The sequence below is a fragment of the Schistocerca nitens genome, chromosome 2 (assembly GCF_023898315.1).
Source record: "Schistocerca nitens isolate TAMUIC-IGC-003100 chromosome 2, iqSchNite1.1, whole genome shotgun sequence".
In the NCBI taxonomy this organism is placed as follows: domain Eukaryota; kingdom Metazoa; phylum Arthropoda; class Insecta; order Orthoptera; family Acrididae; genus Schistocerca; species Schistocerca nitens.
In genome coordinates this window covers 946,332,704-946,355,841 of record NC_064615.1, presented here as the reverse complement: position 1 = coordinate 946,355,841, position 23,138 = coordinate 946,332,704, and the positions used below count along the sequence as shown (strand labels likewise).

General features: G+C 45.1%; 1 protein-coding gene across 1 annotated transcript in view; it reads right to left on the bottom strand.

The window, feature by feature from the left end:
- Window positions 1-4,871: 4,871 nt before the first annotated feature.
- The window catches only part of LOC126235465 (protein Wnt-1-like), a 221,824-nt gene continuing 203,557 nt past the window's right edge, over window positions 4,872-23,138 (bottom strand). Inside the window, exon 6 of the mRNA XM_049944187.1 lies at window positions 4,872-8,161. Coding sequence (XP_049800144.1) covers window positions 7,667-8,161 — 495 coding nt within the window. The 3' untranslated portion in view covers window positions 4,872-7,666. The remainder of the gene's footprint in view (window positions 8,162-23,138) is intronic.

Genomic DNA, 23,138 nt, shown 5'->3' with positions numbered 1-23,138 from the left:
CAAAATGCTCTACAACCCTCTTGAACAATCTAAAGCAATGTCCGTCCTAAGACCTCCTGCATACAGGCGGCGAGACAGTGCTTCACGTTCTGCGTAGGAAGAACTTTTAACCGTTGACTCCTGTGCATCTGTTTGGCGACAGCGGTCACATTCCAATGGGGCTGAAAAAACTGCAGGCGATTCTTGTTAGATGACTATCTTTGCTGCCCCCTTTCAACTTTCGCTTACACCCTAGACAACGGAAGGCGACGTTCACTGGGCTGTCTCACCTTTGTGACAGGCTGTAAGATTCTGCCCTGCAACGGCGAAGAGAAAACTCCCAGCTTCCCCCGACCTACCGGAAGTCCGTCGCTTCCTCGGCCTCTCTCGCCATCCTAGCCAGCGCAAAAATTACTTTTTCCATGCATGTAGTGTTACATTTGTTAGCGTGAAGCTGTCCAGTATCAAACAGTACGATTAATTAATTGATAATCCCACCTAACCTTCGATCCCAAATGATATAAATATGTTAACGAACTTATAATCACGTTAATTGATCACGTAAGGAGGCAAAATATCGCTGCCTTACAAGTTCGTTTCTAGATTCAGTTTATTATCACTGTCATGTGTATTAATCACAGTCAGATCGCATCATCCATTTAAAGTCACAATTAAAGTCGAACTATCACCCTTCATCCATCTTTGTCAACTGCCAATCACATCACATTACTATAGATGTGAGATAGTGAAACTACATTCCATTTAACTCATGTTTTTATCAATAAATCTGTCATGCTATTTAATTCTGTCTATCATCCAAGTTCACAAGATCCCGTCATCACCTTTGGTTATTTTACTTACTTACGTGGGAGATAATACAAGTAATGTCTCATGATCAGTTTCATTGCATAGAACCACATTTTATAGCATTTTCGTTAAAATCTGTTGTGTTAAGTTTTCGTAGTCGTGTCACTGAATTGGTGGCTCTGTGTCTGAGAGTTATTGAGAGACACACGTTCCTTACAGGTACCCACATGCCTGCCCATCAGACAGACATCTTGTAATATGTCTTGGACCAGGTCCTGGCTTCCACTGCTTTCACCAAAGACATCTTGCCTGTCAGCAGCAACACTGCTGCTACTGGGGTTCCTCTAACAAACTGCACTGACTCCGTTATCGCAATGCATTCGTCTGTAAATACATCTTGAGAAATTTGGAAAATTTCTCGTTCATGAATCAATGAACACCAAAAGTAACGTCCTACATTTGCTCTCTACTTCAAAGGCAAAAGCAAACCGGTTACTAAGTTTTCTTTCATTTGTCTATTCCAACTGTGTGCTTCGTGAATATTAAATACGAACATGTGTACTTAATAGTACACCAGTGGTAACCCACAATCACATGCTAAAGATTTTCTTCTCCCATAAGTCATCACAGAAAGAGATTGTTCTTGATGCGGCAGTTATATGACACTACGAATCTCTAATTTTGCTGATGACAGCCATTAAATTTTACAGCTGGTTACATAGATGTCTTAAGATAAAATAATATTCTTGCTTTATTTTTCTCCACCTGTCTGTTTCCAGGCTATATAATGCATCTTTAATGCACAGTTCGATGTATTCGATTAATGACAGGATCCGGCCGACTTTCTAGTTACATTTAAAGCGAATTTCGTGTTAAGTTAAAAAGTTCGTTGCACCTACTAAAATTCCGCGTTTAGCCTTCTTTGCGCAATCTTCTTCTTTTTCCCGGCCTCCATCCTGTGTCTTCACAGCGTCCACATGTTAATTTATGGAATTGCTTGGCAATGTTAGTTGTCAACAGCGGCCGGATGCTCTTTCCTATCACAGTGTTATACAGAACTTTATAATTAAACTACATAAACCTCTAATGCACTGACTACAGCAAATTGTGATTCGTTACGTGTGTGGGGGTTAGAAAATTCCATGGGTTTCTGTGTACTACCAAGATTTCTCCATGCCTTACTCCTTGTAAGTGTTCTTATATCCAGTTTTGTGCACTGTATTCCCTCCTAATCTATCTCTTTTTTTACTATTAATCGTTGGCTCGTCCTGGTGCGTTGTATTTTTCTTTTACGTTCCTGTGTCTGCGATCCAGTGAACTTCTGAGCCAATTTTTCGAGCTTTGGTGCCTATTACTTAGGATATTTTTCTCGGCGTATGTCACAAGCAGAGTGTCTTCTTCGATGTTTTAGATTTGAAGAACTGTGATTGTTCGTTTCTTTAACTGGCTTCAACAGATTAGCAACTTTTTACTTGGTCTGATCAAGGTCTTTTTTTTTTTCATGTGAATGGCAATCCCATTAGGACATATTCTCTGGCATTTATAACTATTAAAAATAACATACCCGCCAATTACACTGTGTATATACATGGTGTAACAGGTGTGGGTGGGGATACCTTTATACGTGATACCTTAATATGTACACACAACAGTGTGCTGGTTACGTTTTCTCTGCATCGAACAGTCTTCCCACAAATACGTCTGGTGATTTACTACCTAGTGTTTGCTGCATGGTTGTAGCTGCACCACTAAGTGGACTACGCCTGTCAGTGTAGGCTAAACGTTTTGCATCCACACATCCACGCTTCAACACCTGGCCCGCTGCCCAAGGAAAACTAAGCATTAACGGCTTGCTCTTGCCCAATGTACTTGGAGGTACTAACCAACCTATATACATATTATTTCTAATAGTTATAATTTCTAACAGCTATAATCATTAGTCTGCAAATGACGCAAATACTGATATAACGTTATTCAGTATGCTGCGTCCAGCCAACATAAATATATTTACTTACGCCTGTTACACCCTGTATATTATGAACAACCTGCAGAACGCAGTAGTCCATAATATGCCATCGCCCCTCAGAACACAAAACACTTTTTAATACAGTGTGTGTGTTATAAAAAGTGTAGTCCATGTTCCTTGAGGTTGTAGTATGGTATAAATTAATGCACTATGTAGACCATTCGTAACATCGTAGCGTTTGCAGTAGCAGAGATTTGTTTCACAAGATAAAAAAGTGACCCTAGTTGTTAGGGTACGCCTTTTCGGGCCCATGTTTACTAGACATATTTTTCTTGTTTTGGTTTATGCTACCACATCGGAAGCTTCTTTCTCTACACACTTTTTCGATCACACGAAATCGCTCCGTAGAGCCGTCATTGTAATGAAAGTAAAATTAAAGCCTGCATTCTTAGTGCAGTTCGGTACAGCGGTGTGTGTTTCCAACGGTGAACGGGAGAAGGCGACGTACGACCGCTGTTCAGTCCTATAATATGCCACGACGCGTCATTTCAAACTTGCACTGTGCGCGCATTGTCACTTCATGGCAAGGAAGGAAAGATGTCAGCGTGGGAAGTTGCCCGCCGAATTGACGTACACCACAGTGTACAACCGCTATCATCGGACACAAAATACTGATCTTTCTTGTAGTGATTTCCCGCAGGTAAAACCAGCTGACGACCGCTGCTAGAAACTACACCTCGTAGGGAACACGTTGGGAATGCAACTGCGCGGTACTGTTTTAGAGTTAAGGGGAATCCAACTTGGATCAGTGGCATAGCTTTCTCTTCAGCGACGCGTGCAGGAGTTGTCTAATGCCTTATGATCGTTGAAGAGTGTGGTGTTTTTCCCCGCTTCTCCTTTCTTCAATTAATGTCGATATTGTCCGAATTACGCAAATCTATGTGTTTACTATGCTGGTGCGTAAGTTCGTAGCGTTTTTGGTTTGCATGATGGTATTCCGGTTGCTACGGGTTTATTTATCGTTTGCCATTTTTATTGGTAGTTCACTATTGCTGTTTGAGTTTACATATTGTCATTTTGTCATGTGGAGATAGTGAGTGGAGCTGTATACGCTAGAAAATTGAGTTCCAAGTGGAGAAATCGAACATTTCCGACATATTCTTCTGTTTGAGCTCAATAGAGGGGTGACAGCGGGGAAAGTAGCCAGAAACATCAGTGTCGTGTATGGAGATAACGCCATTAATCCAAAATTATCCTCGTCAGTGTACTCGAAAACTGGTAGATGTGATGAACTGTGATCACTCTACCATCGTGCGATATTTCCATGCAATTGTCGCAACGTATTCCTTTCTAATGGTGGCTTCCTAAATAGGAAGTTGAGGAGAGATGAAGTAATAACTGAGTTTCAGGAATAGATGTGAGGAATGCCGGAGAGGAAGGGTGAGGTAGAAAATAAGGAAGTTGTCAAGTCGTTTGGATGGAGTGATTCAGACAAACCATTGGACACCTGCATCGGCAAGGTCACAGCAAGTTTTCAGCTAACATCGCCTAAAAAAGGTCTGAGTGTTTCAGGTGCCGTAGCCTTACACAGTGTCTATCGAGCGAGGTTGTTACTATGGTTTTGTTATTGATGTGTACTTGGTTTCCGAAGTTGTTCCAACCATCTTGGAACACTGTGCAGAAAAGATAAGCTTTGTATTCTTACAATGTTGACTATATGTGTATATTTCCATATGCTCACTTTCTAAGAAGACAGACTTCCTTTCAGTTTCCGAGTTCGTTGCCCTTAAACATTTTTTCTCTGGCAATACAGATTTGCGCTTAATAAAACAGCAGATTTTCTGCTCAATATGAGTTTATTAAGTTGCAATAAGTGAGTGATAAAGAGATATAGGGTAAAGGTTGTGGGATGCAAAATTTCAAAAAAGTTAAACCAACCTCATAGGAAGTTCATCAGATTATTTATTTAATAACAAAGCTAGGGAAAAAAAACATTTTGCTGAAGAAAGGCATAATATTATCAAAACAAAATGTTGCGTCAGCATAGGAAACAAAATAACATAAAATAAAATATATTTTTTTTACATTTCTTACACGACTTACAGTGACTTTGCTGACAGTCTAGAATAGTTAAAATAAAAAGTTCATTTGGAACTTCAGTACTCAAAAGACACACAACTGTGAACAAAAAATTATCTTCTTGTAAATTACATGATTTTCTCACAAATAATTACGCTTCTTGCGTTTGGTAATTAAGTACTTCAGAATCGGAAAAGAAACAGTCTCTACTCCGTTAATATGTACACAAAAATTCAAATTAAATACTTCTCAACATAAATACTAAGATATGTACAGACACAGTACAAACATGTAAGTAGTCTCTCTCTTAGCGTCTAAATTCATAAGAAATCCACTATATTTACAAATTTTGGCAATCGCGATTTTTTAAGGACGCAAATGTTTTTGACAGACAGTCATTCAATAAATAATATATCTAGGCATTATCATTTAAATGTATAACTAAACATAATGTAAAGTGTAACTCAACACGCTTCTAGTGTTATAATCATCTTAAGCGCTAAATTATCTAGATTAGAAAAAATATATATATTTATAGCATTATGTCTTGTATATGTACAGCGTTTCTACGAGAACGCTTTCATTCAGTTTTGACTAGTGTCAAGTAATACGCTTTGGGATGACTACACAAACCCTGTACAATTAAACTCAGTCATCTGTAAGGAAAATTACAATAGCTTATGGCATCGGAAGGTACACTCTTTCTTTTAAATACGAGCGTCGCAGTCGTGTTTCGTTTAATTACAGTAGATTTACAACAGCGGACGTCAGTCTTCAGGGCAGCAGCCGCCGCGGCCGGCGCGCCGCAGGTAGGAAGACGAGGGCAGGCGAGGCCCTCCCCGGCGCAACTCTTTGAAAACTATATTGTCTTTAGCGTCTCTCAAGTATTTACACAGACGTATGTACAGAACGCTTTCACTGTTTGCCCAACTGTCTCCGAGATAACTCCCCGGTGTTTGTCGGCGCGTGTTTGCCGTCCTCACAGATAACGCCGGTCCGCTACCCCTCCCAGCGAACACACACGCACGCCACACACACATACATACACACACACGGGTGAAACTCCTTCCCAGGACGATTTACGATCCCTTCGCTCGACCACCCCTGCGCACAGAGGGGTGTGCGCGCTCTGACCAGCAGGAACAAGGAGCGGGAGGAAGCGGAAACACCTGCTACAGTGTATCGTGTAAGACAACTGTTCCTACTGTAGCTCTTCTGGGGGTAAGACGCACAGGATGAGACGTAGGCGGAAACTTAAAAGAGTGGAAGGAAAGAGGGATTCATGTCAGAAATGGCGGCATTGAAAGATTGGTTGTGTCTGGATACTGACGATTTCTATCAAACGGCTGACTTACGCAGTTCTGGTTTACATTTGCATGAAAATGCAGCCGTTGGAAACGAAGGAGATGCTTCATTTGCTGCCTCTCTATATATTAACGGTCCCGAGTAAAAGGTATCGATCTGAGAGAAGAATTTTGGTGTTTGTAAACATATTCGTATCATTGGTAATGCCTTTATCAGCAAGTGTATGAGCCTTCGTGTGTGAAAAACTATTGAGCAGCATGTAAACACAACTGGTTTGAGAGAGGAGAGAAAATGAAACCGTAGTAACTGGGTAAATTGGGGGAAATGCGGTGAATGATGTACCAGCATATACGAAGAACCTCTCACCAACGGTGTGAATTCTGAAAATGGCTGGCCTGCGAGTTGGCAGTCCACTTGATAATGGCTCGTCCCCCATTTCGAGTATATAGGGAACAACTTGGTCACCAATTTATTCGGCTCTAGACTATTACCTCAGATACACGGTAAAATCATTTGGAGCCATACGCTTATAGCTAAAGTGTAAAAACTTGAGGAGCAACGCACGTAATCGAACTCTTAAACTAGTTTCGAGTGCGGTGTAAGGCAGTACGCAGGTTTAATTTCTCGCACAGCAGAATCTTGAAGAGTTGTGACACACACGTTCGTGATAAACGGAGCTCTTGGTGAGCATGCACTACTTCAAAGCCTACTCATTTCTCCAGGGTCTAAGTCTGAACAATAGTTCAGAAGTGCCTAGAAATTGTTTTGTTACAAGCGACTAAACTGGGATGGACGGGCGCCGTTGCAGTTTCTTGTTACACAGCACTGCTGTGCTAAAGAAGATACTTCGATTCTGAATTCCTGAAGAAGGGGTAAGGAAATGGAATTCAGATATAGACTCAAAGTCATAGAGCATTGTTATGTGGAGGGGAACTGGGCATGACGAAATGTAAAATGGACACTACAGTAGGGAAAACAATGAATGGGGAGACTCGTTTGGAAGAAGCGGTAGAAGAACAGGTGGAGTCAGAGCGCTAGCAGCGCTGAGAAGAGGGGTGGTTGACGTTTAAGAGGTGAGGGTTTTTGGTAAGCATGCACTACTTCATTCTTATTCATTTCTCCAGGCTCTAAAGTCGGAACAGTAGATAAGAGGTGCCTAGTTGCTACAATCAACTACATCTGGACCAGCGTCGTTGAGTTCCTCGTTACACAGAAATGGCATTTTGGGACTATCGAGCGCGCTGAAGAAGGCCTGTCGGTTCCAAATTCCTGGAAAATGGGCAATGAAAGTAAATTCTGACACAGACACTTTCTTAAAGGATGATCATGTGGAGTGGAATTGGGCATAACGAAATGCGAAACTCACTGCATTAGGGAAAACGGTGAACGGGAAGAGAGGTCTGGAGGAAGCGGGAGAGGAGTTGGCGGAGTCGGAGGGCCAGCAGCGCTGAGAAGAGGAATGGTTGACGTGTTGGTGGTGGTGGTGGTGGTGGTGGGGGAGAGGGGGGGGGGTGTCCGTAGGGGAGCCGCCTAGAGACACGTGTGGATGGTCTTGACGGTGCGGCAGAGCTTGCACTTGACCTCGCAGCACCAGTGGAAAGTGCACGCGCAGCGCTCGACGACGGTGATCTCCTGCGTGCGGTAGCCGCGCCCGCAGCACATGAGGTCGCAGCCGTCGACGCCGATGGAGGTGTCGTTGCACTGGCGGCCGTGCGTGCCCTGGATGCCGAGGCGCGGGTTGCGCTCGCAGAAGCCCGGCGACGGCTCCAGGTACACGAGGTCCTTGACGCCGGGCGGCTTGTGGTCCGGGTTATAGGGCCGCAGCTGCAGGTTGTAGCGGCTGCGCTTGCCGCCGCCCGGTGCCGCCGCGTTGCTCAGCATGACGCGCGACGCGCCGTCGAAGCGGTCCTTCAGGTTGTCGCCCACGACGCGGAAGCTGGGCAGCCGCATCCAGCACGTGCGGATTGTGCACGAGCCCGACATGCCGTGGCACTTGCATTCGCGCCGCATCTCCGACACCACGTGCTGCAGGTAAACACAAGCGACACGTTCAGAATCAGCTCTCAGTACAGTGTAATGCAAGAGATGTCATTCAGCGTGAAGCTCAGCTACTGTCTGGTACTTGGTCAGTCTGTGGATGTCGTCTATATTGTTTGAGAGGACAAAAAGACTACACACCATGAACTACACTACTGGCCATTAACATTGCTACACCAAGAAGAAATGCAAATGATAAACGGGTATTCATTGGACAAATATATTATACTAGAACTGACATGTCATTGCATTTTCACGCAATTTGGGTGCATAGATCCTGAGAAATCAGTGCCCAGAACAACCACCTCTGGCCGTAATAACGGCCTTGATACGCCTAAGCATTGAGTCAAATAGAGCTTGGATGGTGTGTACAGGTACAGCTGCCCATGCAGCTTCAAAACGATACCACAGTTCATCAAGAGTAATGATTGGCGTATTGTGACGAGCCAGTTGCTCGGCCAACATTGACCAGACGTTTTCAATTGGTGAGAGATCTGGAGAATGTGCTGACCAGGGCAGCAGTCGAACATTTTCTGTATCCAGAAAGGCCCGTACAGGACCTGAAACATGCGGTCGTGCATTATCCTGCTGAAATGTAGGGTTTCGTAGGGATCGAATGAAGGGTAGAACCACGGGTCGTAACCCATTTGAAATGTAACGTCCACTGTTCAAAGTGCCGTCAATGCGAACAAGAGGTCACCGAGACGTGTAACCAATGGCACCCCATACCATAACGCCGGGTGATACGCCAGTATGGCGATGACGGATACATGCTTCCAATGTGCGTCCACCGCGATGTCGCCAAACACGGATGCGACGATCATGATGCTGTAAGCAGATCCTGGATTCATTCGAAAAAATGACGTTTTGCCATTCGTGCACCCAGATTCGTCGTTGAGTTCACCATCGCAGGCGCTCCTGTCTGTGTTGCAGCATCAAGGGTAACCGCAGCCGTGGTCTCCGAGCTGATAGTCCATGCTGCTGCAAACGTCGTCGAACTGTTCGTGCAGATGATTGTTGTCTTGCAAACGTCCCCATCTGTTGATTCAGGGATCGAGACTTGGCAGCACGATCCGTTACAGTCATGCGGATAAGATGCCTGTCATCTCGACTACTTGTGATACGAGAATGCTCTGAAAAGCTAATCATTTGCATATCACAGCATCTTCTTCCTGTCGGTTAAATTTCGTGTCTGTGGCTTGTCATCTTCGTGGTGTAGCAATTTTAATGGCCAGTAGTGTATTTATCGGTAAGGTACAGAAATCGGTACATCTGAGGTACATGTAGATACAAACGAATGATTACAGTTTCAGAAAAATTGGATGATATATTCAAGAGAACGAGCTTCATAAACTGAGCATGTCAATAACGCGTTTGTCCATCACTGGCCCTCACACAAGAAATTATTCGGCTTGGCACTGATTTATATTGCTGAATGTTCTGACGGATGTCATGCCAAATTCTGCCCAATTGGAACGTTAGATAGTCAAAATCCCGAGATGGTGGAGAGCGTTGTATATAATGCTCGAAACGTTCTCGATTGGGAAGATATCGGGCGACTTTGCTGGTCAAGGTAGGGTTTAGCAAGCGGTTGGAAATCTCGCCGTGTGCGGGCGGGCATTATCTTGTGGAAAAGATAGCCTAGGCTGGCTTGCCATGAAGGGCAAAAAAAGCGAGATTTTGAATATCGTCAACGTACAGATGTGCTGTATGGGTGCCGCAAGTTACAACTAGAGGGGTCCAGCTAGGAAAAAAATGGCCCAGACCAACATTGCTGGTTATCGGGCCATACGGCGGGCGACGTTCGGGATTGTATCCCACCTCTGTCCGTATTGTCTCTAGACACGTATCCGTTAGTCGTCGGGGCTCAATTCAAAGTGGGACTTTCGTAACTGAAGAAAGTAAGACTCCAGGCCGAAGACGTGTCTGGAGACAATGACCCTCAAGAGGACATCCAGCAACTTCATCAATCAGTGCCAAGCCGAATACCCGCTTGTGTAAGGGCCAGAGGTGGACCAACACGCTACTGACTTGCTCAATTTTTGAAACTCTTTCTCTCGAATAAATCATCCAATTGTTCTGAAATTATAATCTTTTTTTTCTCTCTCTCTCTTTTACATCTATCGAATTCCGTCACTTTCGGACATTCGGGTAATTCCTCTGTAGTGTCCGCCTGCTTTGCTGAGTGATAACGTGCTCGCCTCCCATGCAAGCGGGCCCAGGTTCGAGTCCCAGCTGGGTAGGAGATTTTCTCCGCTCGGCGACTGGGTATTGTGTTGTCCAGATCATCATTTCATCCTCATCACCGGCGCGCAAGTCGCCCAATGTGGTGTCGAATGAAAGAAGACTTGCTCTTAACGGCCGAACTTCCCCGAATAGGGACCTCCCGGCCAACGATGCCATACACTCATTTCATTTCCCTGTAGTGTGCTGTGCTCTATTTTTTGTCTGAAACTGTAATTAGCCAACTAGCTGAAATATCACAAAATCGCGACGATACTACTTGATCGATCACCTGAGGGCAGTTCAAAAACATCGAACCCAATTATGGTTACCGGCAGAGAGGGAGAGAGAGAGAGAGAGAGAGAGAGAGAGAGAGAGAGAGAGAGAGAGGAGAGGGAGAGAGTGAGAGAGAGAGAGGGGGGAGGGGGGGCAGAAGTACATCCCGTTGTGCAGGGAAGACCCAAAAACTCACTTTACCTTGTGGTACTATGATGCTAGTTGTTCCAGCGATAAGACCACAGTCTTATAACTCGAATTGCCATACTGTACATGTCATATATCCTAACCAGGTAAGCACTGCCACTTGTTTGCGGGTATGCAGATCAATCCAGAAGGAATTTTCAGATGTCCTCGCCCATGGTAAGAAAAGCAGTTATTAATTCGAATGTTGATATGCGTACCACAGAACATCAAAGTTTCTAAATAGTGCTCGAATGTAGAGTTTGTCTCGCATGGGTTAGCGTGAAGCTACTGAGCGGTCATGGCCCAGAAAACTTATCTGCTGATACGCCTGGCAGCGAAAGACAGAGTCTGCTTTCCACCCACGTGCTCTATTCGTATGAACATCCGTAGTTCTTCCTAAGTTTACAACCAGAGGACGAGTTAGAGATTCATATTTACCTTCAGTCTCTCACATAAACGATCATTCTACTTGCCTACTTACTAATTATTAACTGACCCGCTCGGTTAGCCGTGCTGTCTAACCCATGGCTTTCCTGATTGGGAAGGCGTGCCGTGCCGGTCCCCTGCACGAATCCGCCCGGCGGACTTCTGTCGAGGTCTGGTGAGCCGGCCAGTATGTGGAAGGTTTTTAGGTGGTTTTCCATCTGCCTAGTCGAAAGCGGGCGGGTTCCCCTTATTTCGCCTCAGCTACACTATGTTGGGGATTGCTGCGCAAACAAGTTCTCCACGTACGCGTACACAACCATTACTCTACCACACAAACGTAGGGGTTACACTCGTCTGGTGTAAGACGTTCCCGGGGGGGGGGGGGGGGAGGGGTCGTCCACTGGGGGCCGAACAGCACAATAACCCTCCCTGAAAGAATGGTTCGGTATGGGGCGGCGGTGGGGTGAAGTGGACTGCGGTAGTCGTCGTGGGGTTGTGGATCACTGCGGATGCGGCGGGGACGACGGAGCCTCTCCGTCGTTTCTAGGTCAACGATGAAAGCTTGGCAAGAAATGAGAGTAACATTAACAACCGGTAGGAACTGTTAGATAAACCGGGGTTTTGGGCTTCGCCTTTGTAACCTTATCCTGGAATTTTTCTTCAATTGAATTAGGGAAACCACAGGAAATCTCAATCAGGATGGCGAGACGACATGTTCCAAATACAAGTCTAGTGGGTTAACCATTCACAATCCTAGTCACAGCTATAGTGTGAGGCGCAGATCTAAGAACCAAGTTAACATTCATGACGACGATGGGAAGACGGCTCTAAGACGTGATTAGAGGTGCACTAAGTTAGCTTGACAGGCACTAGCAGATAAGGGGATGTCTCACTGAACACCGGAAGACACATAAACAGGGGTTGTTCAGGACGCATTGGACAACACAGCTCCTATATTACGAACTAGCTACGCGGTTGCAGCTTGGGTGGCGCGCGGGGCGCGGGTGGAGGTCGTATGTGAAAGAGCGTGTGAGGCCGGTGTACGTTGTGTCCATTAGTCAGGACGGCTGCCATCAGTCAGTGGGGATGACTAATTGTGGCTGCGACACCTGACGCCAGCCGTGACAAATAGGCCTACTGTAACCGTCCGTCCAGTGCCTTCTGCCCTCGTCAGCCGACAACACTGCTCCTAGGCTGCTCATTCGTTCACTGTTAAACCCGATATGCCATCTTCTACCTTCCGAGCAACCGGTGATTGCAGCCTGCCTACAAGAGTGTCAGTTCCCACGCGACACCGGGAAGAGCGCTCTAGTCGTACGTGAAACAACACACACATACAGTCGACTATTGCCAATTTGAACCTAGATAAATCGAATTTGTCGATGAACCGAACGTGTGAAGCCTCTCGAAGAAAACCTCGAAAATCGAGAAAATCCTCTTTTGTTTGGTACACTCGATAAACTAAAATGATTGTCGTGGCAGACTACGCCAAAAACACATTAGAACAGGAGAGGACGCAACATACCCGTCGGTGATTGTGTGTTTCAGGTCATTCGCCAGGTCATTTGTTGCTAGTCTGGTAATTGAAGGTTTCGGGTTCGCCCAAAATGAGGGTAGACCCACTAACTCAAAAGAAAAAACCTAACTTTGTTTTTAAAATGATTTACGGAGAAAATACGAGCGTTGATGACACAGTTTGTCCAGCATGGAGAAATAAATGAACTGAAATTCTCTTACGAGTTCTTAGAAATGTGCAGACACTTTTCACAAGTGAGCATGTCGTATCAACACATCCCCACGTGCCTAAAAGTGTCCTTTCGAAGATTTCCTAGCAGCTACGAGTGGCGTGATACAATACATAAAAAGCCTTAACATCCATTTGTAGCTGTTGTCATTTGCGTTATTCTATGTTGGAGAGCTGTGTTTAAATGGCGACGTGTTAGTTTTGTAAACTTCGTATGCGTATGGCCATGAGATTAATAACAATAACATAATACTAATAATAATAATAATAAATGTGTGCGTGCCGTTAATTTGAAATCCATATTTATTATCAAAATGGATATATACGCTTAAGATCCAAAGAAACCTGCATAATGTCGTGTAGGGCCCCCGTGAGCACGTACAAGTACTGCGAAATGACGTGGCATGGACTCGACTAAAGTCTGGAGTGGTGCTGGAGGAAACTGATACCAGGAATCCTGCAGGGCTGTCCATAAATCCGTATGAGTACGAGGTCCCCGGTTCAATGCACAATACAATCCCACAAAATGTTGAAAGGAAACACGTTTACCGATTATTATATTTCCACTGTTCATGCAGTAAAACTGTCGTATGAAGTATGAGTTTTAATTTGCTACTAATTTACTATTGTGCTCGTGGCGCATTTTGCAGACGGTATTCACATATACCACTGAATGTTCCAGCAAAATTGTATCATTGTACGATTCACGGGTCAGGAGATAGGATTTCGTCAACATTTGGCTGCGTGAAAATGAAACTTCGGGGCGAAATTCGCTAGAGATATGTACAGATACGTGAAGAATATGTTAAATATATTTGTCATGTGCGTTCGTGGTTATATACATGGAAAGAAAGCTTATCCTTGACATGTGAAACGATTTCAACCAAGTTTGGTACACACATTAGTACGATCTGAGGCAGTAAGAACAGTCAGTCTCCTATTGGGGTGGAGGTCATAATGTGCAGAGAGAAGCGGAGGCGGCAGGAGAAGACAAAGAAGGGGAAGAAGGAGACAGACACCAATAGGGGAGGGAGGATAAGGACAGAGAAATGGGAGAGGAGAAGATGGGCAAAAATACATATCCAGGTTAACACCGGGTCCTCTGTATTAAAATGATAAATAATGAAACTGGCCAAAAATAAACCTTATTTTGGGTTCTGGTTGTTCCTTTCAGCTTCCGTTTCTAAGTTACTGAAACCTCGGTATCAATCTTGTAACGTATGCTCGTATTTCGGCTTTTCACTGTTTCCACCTTGATCAGTAGTACTTGCGTTAAATCGAATTCTCAGTTATTCGAATGTTTGGATACTTCCGAGTTCAACGGAAGTAACAAGAGTCGACTGCACATTACGACAAAATGGGACAAAGCACGCTTCCTCGAGATAAACTGTTCCTCTGGTCTCTCAGTCGGCGATACTCCCCTTCAGAGTCAACAGAGAAACTGCAACGGTGGTAGCCAGTACTCGGTTTCAGTGTTGTGCTCCCATATGTGAGGCCTACGAAGCGGAAGGAACAGGTGTCGCGTGCGGAGCGGTGCGGCGCGGGTGGCGGGAGAAACGCGGGAGCATCTTAGGCACGCCGCCGTTACTATGGAAATGCCCGGCAGTCCTCAGGCCGGCCAGCGGCGTCCCGTGGGGATGGACGTGACGGCGTGGGAAGACGGCCGCCGCTTGCGGGGGCGGCGCAGGGGCGTGTCCCCAGAGAAATCCGCCGCCGCCACCCGCCGCTCGCCGCTGTGCCGCTGCCCGCACAATGCCTCCTTACGAGGGGCTGGGGCGCTCTTTCTCAGGCTTTTCTCTTACGGACAACGAGCCACTCCTGCTCGCTCATCGACTCGGCGCTCCTACCGTGCAACAGTCTCAGTTGCTCCCAGCACTTGGTCCCTACTGACGTGAGAAATAGGACACCCCTAGCTTTCACTGGAAAAAATCTGTGGCCTCACGATCAGGAGGAAATCTGCATTTCCTAATCCAATTCCCTCAGCAACGTTTGAGATAATTCACTTACACTGCATTCTCCTTATTTTACTTTCGTTGATGTTTATCTTATACGAGGTGCGGCTAGAAAAAAACCGGACTGATGCTGGAAAAAACATTTATTTACAATTTCATGTTATCTCCTTCAATGTACTCTCCTCCTCGGTCTCTACACCGCTCCATACGAATTTTCCACTGTTCATAGCAATGCTGCAGATCATTTTCGGTAAGTCCATACAGTACTTCCGTCGCTTTTTCTTTTACTGCTTCAACAGTCTCAAATCTTGTTCCTTTCAAAGCTGACTTGACTTTAGGGAAAAGAAAAAAGTCACAGGGGGCCAAATCAGGTGAGTAGGGTGGATGATCTAAGATGGGAATGTTGTGTTTTGCCAAAAACGTCTTCACTGACAACGCACTGTGAGCTGGGGCATTGTCTTGGTGAAGGATCCATGACTTTTTTCTCCACAAATCGTTCCGTTTTCTCCGTACTCGCTCACGTAGGGTAGCCAGGACGCTAATGTAGTAATGCTGATTCACTGTTTGTCCCTCCGGTACCCGATCAATGTGCACAATCCCTTTGATGTCAAAAAAAAAAAACAATCATCATTGCCTTGAATTTCGATTTTGACATTCGTGCTTTTTTTTGTCGTGGAGAACCAGGAGTTTTCCAATGCATCGATTGGCGTTTAGTTTCGGGATCGTAAGTAAAAAAACCACGATTCATCGCAAGTAATAACATTTTGTAAGAAGGTGGGATCACTTTCAATGTTTTCCAGGATGTCAGAACAAATCATTCTTCGGCGTTCCTTCTGTTCAATTGTGAGACACTTTGGAACCATTTTTGAACACACTTTGTACATGTTGAAACTTTCATGAAGAATCTGCCTAACACTTTCCTTGTCAACTCCTGTTAACTCAGACACTGCTCTGATTGTTAAACGGCGATCTTGTCGAACAAGTTTACCGATTTTTTCAATGTTTGCATCAGTTTTTGCTGACAATGGTCTGCCAGTGCGAGTGTCATCACTGGTGTCTTCGCGGCCATCTTTAAATCGTTTAAACCACTCAAACACTTGTGTTCGCGATAAACAATCATCGCCGTACACTTGTTGTAACATTACAAACGTTTCACTTGCAGATTTTCCTAGTTTGAAACAAAATTTGATGTTAACACGCTGTTCTTTCTGTACACTCAACATTTTCCGACGCACAGACAAAACGTCAACTACTTAAAACAGACGCCACGGGCAGACTGAGTGCAGGAGGCAGATGAAACTCGAGCAGTAGGCGGAGCGAGAGTCACGTGACAGGCCACGCGACTTTCAGCGTTATTGCATTCGTTTTATTGTTTCACCAGTACTAGTCCGGTTTTTTTCTAGCCACACCTCGTATATTTTTTTTAAGAGAATGGCTGTTTCACTCGGATATTCTCCGAAGTCCTTTACTGTTCAGAGAATTGTCTGAGATAATTACTACGTCATCAGTAAACTTCAAAATTTATACTTTTTCTCCGAGAACTTTAACCACCTTTCCAAATTTCTCTTATGTGTCCTTTAACGCGTGTTCAGTCAGCCAACTGAATGACATCGGGGATAGGCTGCTTCCATTCCATGTCTGTCGACTCATATAACGGCATTCGATGACAGGCATTCAAATGAAATACGGAGGCTTGTCACAACGGTACCACGGATTGGCTTCATTCAAAAGTAATCACCTCACGTATTAAGTCACCATGAAACAGGATGATTCCGGATGACAGTGTTCCGACAGCTCGATGAAAAACAGCAGAGCATACGGTGGAAACATCCCGCATATACGCGCCTAAGAAATCCAAGTTCCGGTAAGGTCGTGATGAGCTCCTTAGACTGCAGCGGCCCTCTGTCCACAGAGTTCTTCGAGCATGGAACCACAGCCAGTTAGCGACGCTAAGAAGATACTTCGTAAAGTCAAAACGAATGTTTTCGGACGGAATCATCCAGTTGCACGATAACAGTCGCCCCAAAACTGTCAATCAGGGAAGGCTACGCTTCATCAGTTTGGTTGGCAAACATAGCAATATCCTCCGTACAGCCCAGAGCTTTCACAGTGTGACTTCATGTCGTTGGCGACCTAAATACATGCGAGGATGTCGGTTTCAGTCGGACGAGGAAGTAGCAGAGTGGGTGCGCCTGTGGATACGTCAGTGGCCGACAGCGTTCTACGAAGCAGCAATTGGTTATCTCGTCTCCCAGTGGGATAAAAGTCCTAAAGCGTATGGAGATTATTTTTAAATAGAAACGTTCCATCATCCCGTTCGTTCCATCATCCCGTTGTGGCGGGTGCTCGAGTTTCGTTTGATGGTCCCCTATAGTTTGTATGCAAGTTACAAATAACTTGTGGCCCTGTATTTTATCCATGTTACCTTACAATGTCGAGGGGCACGAAAGGGAAGCAGTGGTTTGGAAGGGAGTGAGACAGGGTTGTAGCCTCTCCCCTATGTTATTCAATCTGTATATTGAGGAAGCAGTAAACGAAACAAAAGAAGAATTTGGAGTAGGAATTAAAATCCATGGAGAAGAAATAAAAACTTTGAGGTTCGCCCATGACAGTGTAATTCTCTCAGAGACAGCAGAGGACTTGGAAGAGGAGTTGAACGGAATGGACGGGGTCTTGAAAGAACGATATAATATGAACATCAACAAAAGGAAAACGAGAATAATGGAATGTAGTCGAATTAAATCGGGTGATGCCGCAGGAATTAGGGAATGAGACGCTTAACTTAGTAAATGAGTTTTGCTATTTGGGGAGCAAAATAACTGATGATGGTCGAACTAGAGAGGATATAAAATGTAGACTGGCAATGGCAAGGGAAGAATTTCTAAAGAAGAGAAATTTGTTAACATCGAGTATAGATCCAAGTGTCAGGAAGTCGTTTCTGAAAGTATTTGTATGGAGTGTAGCCATGTATGGAAGTGAAACATGAACGATAAATAGTTTGGACAAGAAGAGAATAGAAGCTTTCGAAATGTGGTGCTACAGAAGAATGATGAAGATTAGATAGGTAGATCACATAACTAATGAGGAGGTATTGAATAGAGTTGGAGAGAAGAGAAATTTGTGGCACAACTTGACTAGAAGAAGGGATCGGTTGGTAGGGCATATCCTGAGGCATCAAGGAATCACAAATTTAGTATTGGAGGGCAGCGTGGAGGATAAAAATGGTAGAGGGAGACCAAGAGATGAATACACTAAACAGATTCAGAAGGATGGAGGATGCAGTAGGTACTGGGAGATGATGAAGCTTGCACAGGATAGAGTGGCATGGAGAGCTGCATCAAACCAGTCTCTGGACTGAAGACCACAGCAACAACAAAAAAATGGATCAAATGGCTCTAAGCACTATGGGACTTAACATCTGAGGTTACCAGTCCCCTAGAACTTAGAACTACTTAAACCTAACTAACCTAAGGACATCACACACATCCATGCCCGAGGCAGGATTCGAACCTGCGACCGTAGCGGTTTCGCGGTTCCAGACTGTAGCGCCTAGAACCACTCGGCCACTCTGGCCGGCAACAACAACAACATTAGCAACCTTACAAAGAAGGACGTGTAGGGCTTTGGTTGAGGTGAATAGGAGAAATCGAATCCAGCAGTAACTAATGGACCTTGACGCGAGAGCGTACGTTCAGTTTATGTGATTTTGAGGTGGTTGGAGTGAAGTGGGATGCTTCAGGTTCCGCGTGGGTGGTTGCCGCAGTGCAGAGGAGCAAGCTTTCATTGACAGATGTGAACTGCGCCCAAGTCTGAAGAGGCATTACGGTCCGCTACTGGGCTGCGGATGCGAGGACGACAACAACGGCTTAGGAGCTCGCGGCCGAAAGGGAGAATGTCGCTAGCAGATGTGTAGAGGGGACATAAAAAGAAAGAACGAAGGAAGGAAAGGAATTTCACGCGACGCGACGCGGCCGGCGGCCGGTGGGTGGGGAGAGCAGAGCCACCTGGCGGCGCCCCGCTGCGCGGACAACGCCGCCAACAATGGCCACCCAGGGGCGCATTGTTCAATTTGCCACGCGGCGCGTGACGTACGGCCGGGCCGGCGGGCCGCGGACGTCTTCATTGTGCGCGCGCCGGCCTCTTTATCCACTGTAAATAATAAAACGCGCCTCGTCGTCCGCGGGGTCACGACCTCGGCCGCGCCGCTCGTCCATAACGCACTGACTCGACGGAATACGTCACCGCCGCGCCGGTGCGTGTAACACATTAATGAGTGAGCGGGCCGGCATTGTCCCGGAGCTGTCGTCCGCCCGTCCGTGCGCTCGCTCTGCACTGAAGGCCGCCGCTGTCAGCAAACGAAAGGGAAGGCGTCTCGCAGGTTATTGTTTATATCTGCCTGCGCCACAACTGACTTGTCTAGCGCGTCTTTGTTCCTCGCTGAACCTCTATATTCCTATCTGCAGCGGATAGGCACTCGGTGCAGGCAGTGGCAACTGACCCTTAACATAGGCAAATGTAATGTATTGCGAACATATAGAAAGGAGGATCCTTTATTGTATGATTATATGATAGTCACAGCTGCAAAATAATAACGCGAATTCTTTATAGACGAATGGAAAAACTGGTAGGAGCCGACCTCGGGGAAGATCAGTTTGGATTTCGTAGAAATGTTGGAACACGCGAGGCAATACTGACCCTACGACTTATCTTAGAAAATAGATTAAGAAAAGGCAAACCTACGTTTGTAGCATTTGTGGACTTAGAGAAAGCTCTAAAGGTGGCAGGAGTAAAATACAGGGAGCGAAAGGCTATTTACAATTTGTACAGAAACCAGATGGCAGTTATAAGAGTCGAGGGACATGAAAGGGAAGCGGTGGTTGGTAAGGGAGTGGGACAGGGTTGTAGCCTCTCCCCTATGTTATTCAATCTGTATATTGAGCAAGCAGTAAAGGAAACAAAAGAAAAATTCGGAGTAGGTATTAAAATCCATGGAGAAGAATTTAAAACTTTGTGGTTCTCCGATAACATTGTAATTCTGTCACAGACAGCAAAGGACTTGGAAGAGCAGTTGAACGGAATGGACAGTGTCTTCAAAGGAAGATATAAGTTGAACATCAACAAAAGCAAAACGAGGATAATGGAATGTAGTAGAATTAAATCGGGTGATGCTGAGGGAATTAGATTAGGAAATGAGACACTTAAAGTAGTAAAGGAGTTTTACTATTTGGATGGTCGAAGTCGAGAGGATATAAAATGTAGACTGGCAATGGCAAGGAAAGCGTTTCTGAAGAAGAGAAATTTGCTAACATCGAATATAGATTTAAGTGTCAGGAAGTCATTTCTGAGAGTATTTGAATGGAGTGTAGCCATGTATGGAAGTGAAACAAGGACGATAAATAGTTTGAACAAGAAGAGAATAGAAGCTTTCGAAATTTGGTGCTACAGAAGAATGCTGAAGATTAGATGGGTAGACCACATAACTAATGAGGAGGTATTGAATAGGACTGGGGAGAAGAGGAGTTTGTGGCACAACTTGACTAGAAGAAGGGATCGATTGGTAGGACAGGTTCTGAAGCATCAATGGATCACCAATTTAGTATTGGAGGGCAGCGTGGAGGGTAAAAATCGTAGAGGGAGACCAAGAGATGAATACACTAAGCAGATTCAGAAGGATGTAGGCTGCAGTAGGTACTGGGAGATGAAGCTTGCACAGGATAGGGTAGCATGGAGAGCTGCATCAAACCAGTCTCATTGACTGAAGACCACAACAACAACAATATGATAGCGGAACAAACACTGGTAGCAGTTACTTCTGTAAAATATCTGGGAGTATGCGTACGGAACAATTTGAAGTGGAATGATAATATAAAATTAATTGTTGGTAAGGCGGGTGCCAGTTAGAGATTCATTGGGAAAGTCCTTAGAATATGTAGGGCATCAGCAAAGGAGGTGGCTTACAAAACACTCGTTCGACCTATACTTGAGTATTGCTCATCAATGTGGGATCCGTACCAGGTCGGGTTGACAGAGGAAATAGAGAAGATCCAAAGAAGAGTGGCACGTTTCGTCACAGGGTTATTTGGTAAGCGTGATAGCGTTACGGAGATGTTTAGCAAACTCAAGTGGCAGACGCTGCAAGAGAGGTGCTCTGCATCTTGGTGTAGCTTGCTGTCCAGATTTTCTAGAAGGGGCGTTTCTGGATGAGGTATCGAATATATTGCTTTTCCCTACTTATACCTCCTGAGGAGATGACGAACGTAAAATTAGGAGAGATTCGAGCGCGCACGGAGGCTTTCCGGCAGTCGTTCTTCCCGCGAACCATACGCGACTGGAACAGGAAAGGGAGGTAATGACAGTGGCACGTAAAGTGCCCTCCGCCACACACCGTTGCGTGGGTTGCGGAGTATAAATACAAATGTAGATGTAGATTCCCTTGCCGCCTCCACTCCCCCCCCCCCCCCCCCCCCAGGTCCCTAATTTTTATCTGTGTCACTGATCTGCATGCCGATCTTTGCGTCTTTCGGAAGAGAGAGATTTGAGACTGCGCTTCATGCATTTCTTTCTCGCACGCTATTTTGTTTCCAGTGTCCTAAAACTTCCTTTCCCCACCTTTTGTCTCTACTGACTACTCCAGGAAAGTGAGTCTGCTGCAACGCCCCTGGCGTTTTATTGCTGTGCCATGCCTCGTCTGTTTGGTGTAGTCTTTTTCGTTTAGACGTCGCCGCCAAAATTGCGTGTGTTCTCAGAGCTGTCTGCTTTGCAGTTTGTCGTCCTTACGACAGGAATGGCTCTGATGGAGAGGGGGAGGGGGGGATGAGCCGCGCCACAGCCCAGGGTGACAGGTTTTTTGGCGTAGCAAGTCTTCCATTTTAATATTGTTCCAAAAGGACGAGACAATGAAAATTATATACAGACGAAAAAGTGTGAGAATTGGTTGTAAATACAAGTCATTCGTAAAATCTAGTGTCTTACTGAAAATTGTCTGCTGTATTGTGAAACAGATGACCAAGGAAACGCTGAGTTCGTCGCCTTGGTTGCGTATTTCAAAATATCAAAGATCGCAACTGGCAGCGTTGGCAACTTTGTTTCTACCATGCTCCTTCACAACACTTGAAATGTACGGACGTCTCCTGGGTAGACACCACAGAAGCGGGAAACTTCGAAAGAAATAAATGTAGATAAATGCCAGCGTATGATGGCCAAATGTTTCCTTAAATACCTATAGGGCTACAACTGAGAAAAAGACTTTGTAATAAATAGAGAAAGAGTAAGTCAACTATGCACAGCCCATCAATGCCATAGTCATTTGAATCCAGACGTTGGGGTTAAGGGGGTTTGTCACGTGGAAAGACCTGTGCTATTCTCCCCTACCTCATTCTCATTTGGATCTGTCATTTCTCTCCTCCTCCTCCTCCTCCTCCTCCTCCTCCTCCTCCTTCTCCCCCTCCTCCTCCTCACGGTCGTCTAATTTATTTATTTTTGTTTGCTTTGTAACTTTTTTAAATTTCCTCTCATTCCCTTTTCTTCCTCGGTGTTTTGAAGCCGTAGTGAATGCATATTAATGTTTAAGATAATACGGAAACAGTAAAACCTTATTTTGAGGCTGAAGCAACTAAGATGCACGAACTGTTTATCCAGTTTCGCAGCATTTCACACTTTTTGCTCTCCAACAACTTCATCTATCATATGCCAGTTACTTTTCTCTGCAATAAATGAAGATGCTTTCAAAACCGCTTGTTTGGAGCCATAAATCATAGTCGTGGCGTGGTGGAAATGATGCCTTATCAATATTCGAGCACAGTCATTGTTTCTTAAGCACTACGGACATAGGCATTACGATTAATGCACTTTTTTCAACAAATGCAGCATTTGTCTGTCACTCGCTGTCTTGTAACCTACCACTTCGTACAGCAGAAGCGAAGACGATAACGTCAACAATGCAGTACCCAGGTCAGCTGTGTTGGCTGCTACAGGTATCGTGCTGCACACTTCCCTTTTCTGAGGGAACGTGAAAAAGTGAACAGATTTATATATTCTGTAAGTGACGTAACTTAATTTTGGAGTTATTACTCAAAATGTATTACACTGCAAACGTTACAATACTGCTTCACTGGCTAGTCCCTCATACCTAGCCTAACTCTGTTCTAGAAGACGTATT